Below are 520 nucleotides of genomic sequence, written 5' to 3' on the forward strand. Positions count from 1 at the left end.
TTACACAAAATCTTTCCATGCATGGCTGCTTTGTAATATCAAAACTATAGCTTCTAAATCTGTACATTTCTGACTCGCTAAGTAAAAAACACCATAGACAGCCGTGTGTTCTACAGTTGGCAAATTGACGCGGTGGCAGGTGGCAGCAGCACCAAAACCCGGCCAGGCTAGGACACACTACAGCCACGTTACCGTCGCCGCGATTGTGCCACCCTGTGCCCCAAGCTGCCATTCAATTAGGGCGACTTTACTACACAAATGCTCTAGGAAAACGAGCCCAATTGAAGGCGCGCGCGAGGGCGAATCAGGGTGATCGCGTGAGCGGAGGGGAAGGCAGCGGAGCGTACCAAGTCTTGCGCCAGAGGCGTCTTGTCGCCGTCGGGAAGGTGCTCCTCCATGGCCAGCACCACGCAGTTGGCGATGATGGTCAGCAGCACTGCGTACTCGAACGGAGTGAGGCGCTGGTTAAGGAAAACCTGGGATCTTCATGGATAAATGCACATACAATGGGAATAATAAT

General features: G+C 52.5%; 1 protein-coding gene across 1 annotated transcript in view; it reads right to left on the minus strand.

The window, feature by feature from the left end:
- Positions 1-520, minus strand: part of LOC119592994 (voltage-dependent calcium channel type A subunit alpha-1-like) — a gene marked incomplete in the record, with an annotated part of 154497 nt that overhangs the window by 116616 nt on the left and 37361 nt on the right. The window contains 1 exon segment of the mRNA XM_037941881.1: positions 348-453. Within this exon segment, the coding sequence (XP_037797809.1) occupies positions 348-453 (106 nt within the window).

The sequence above is a fragment of the Penaeus monodon genome, chromosome 31 (genome assembly GCF_015228065.2).
Source record: "Penaeus monodon isolate SGIC_2016 chromosome 31, NSTDA_Pmon_1, whole genome shotgun sequence".
Classification (NCBI taxonomy): Eukaryota; Metazoa; Arthropoda; class Malacostraca; order Decapoda; family Penaeidae; genus Penaeus; species Penaeus monodon.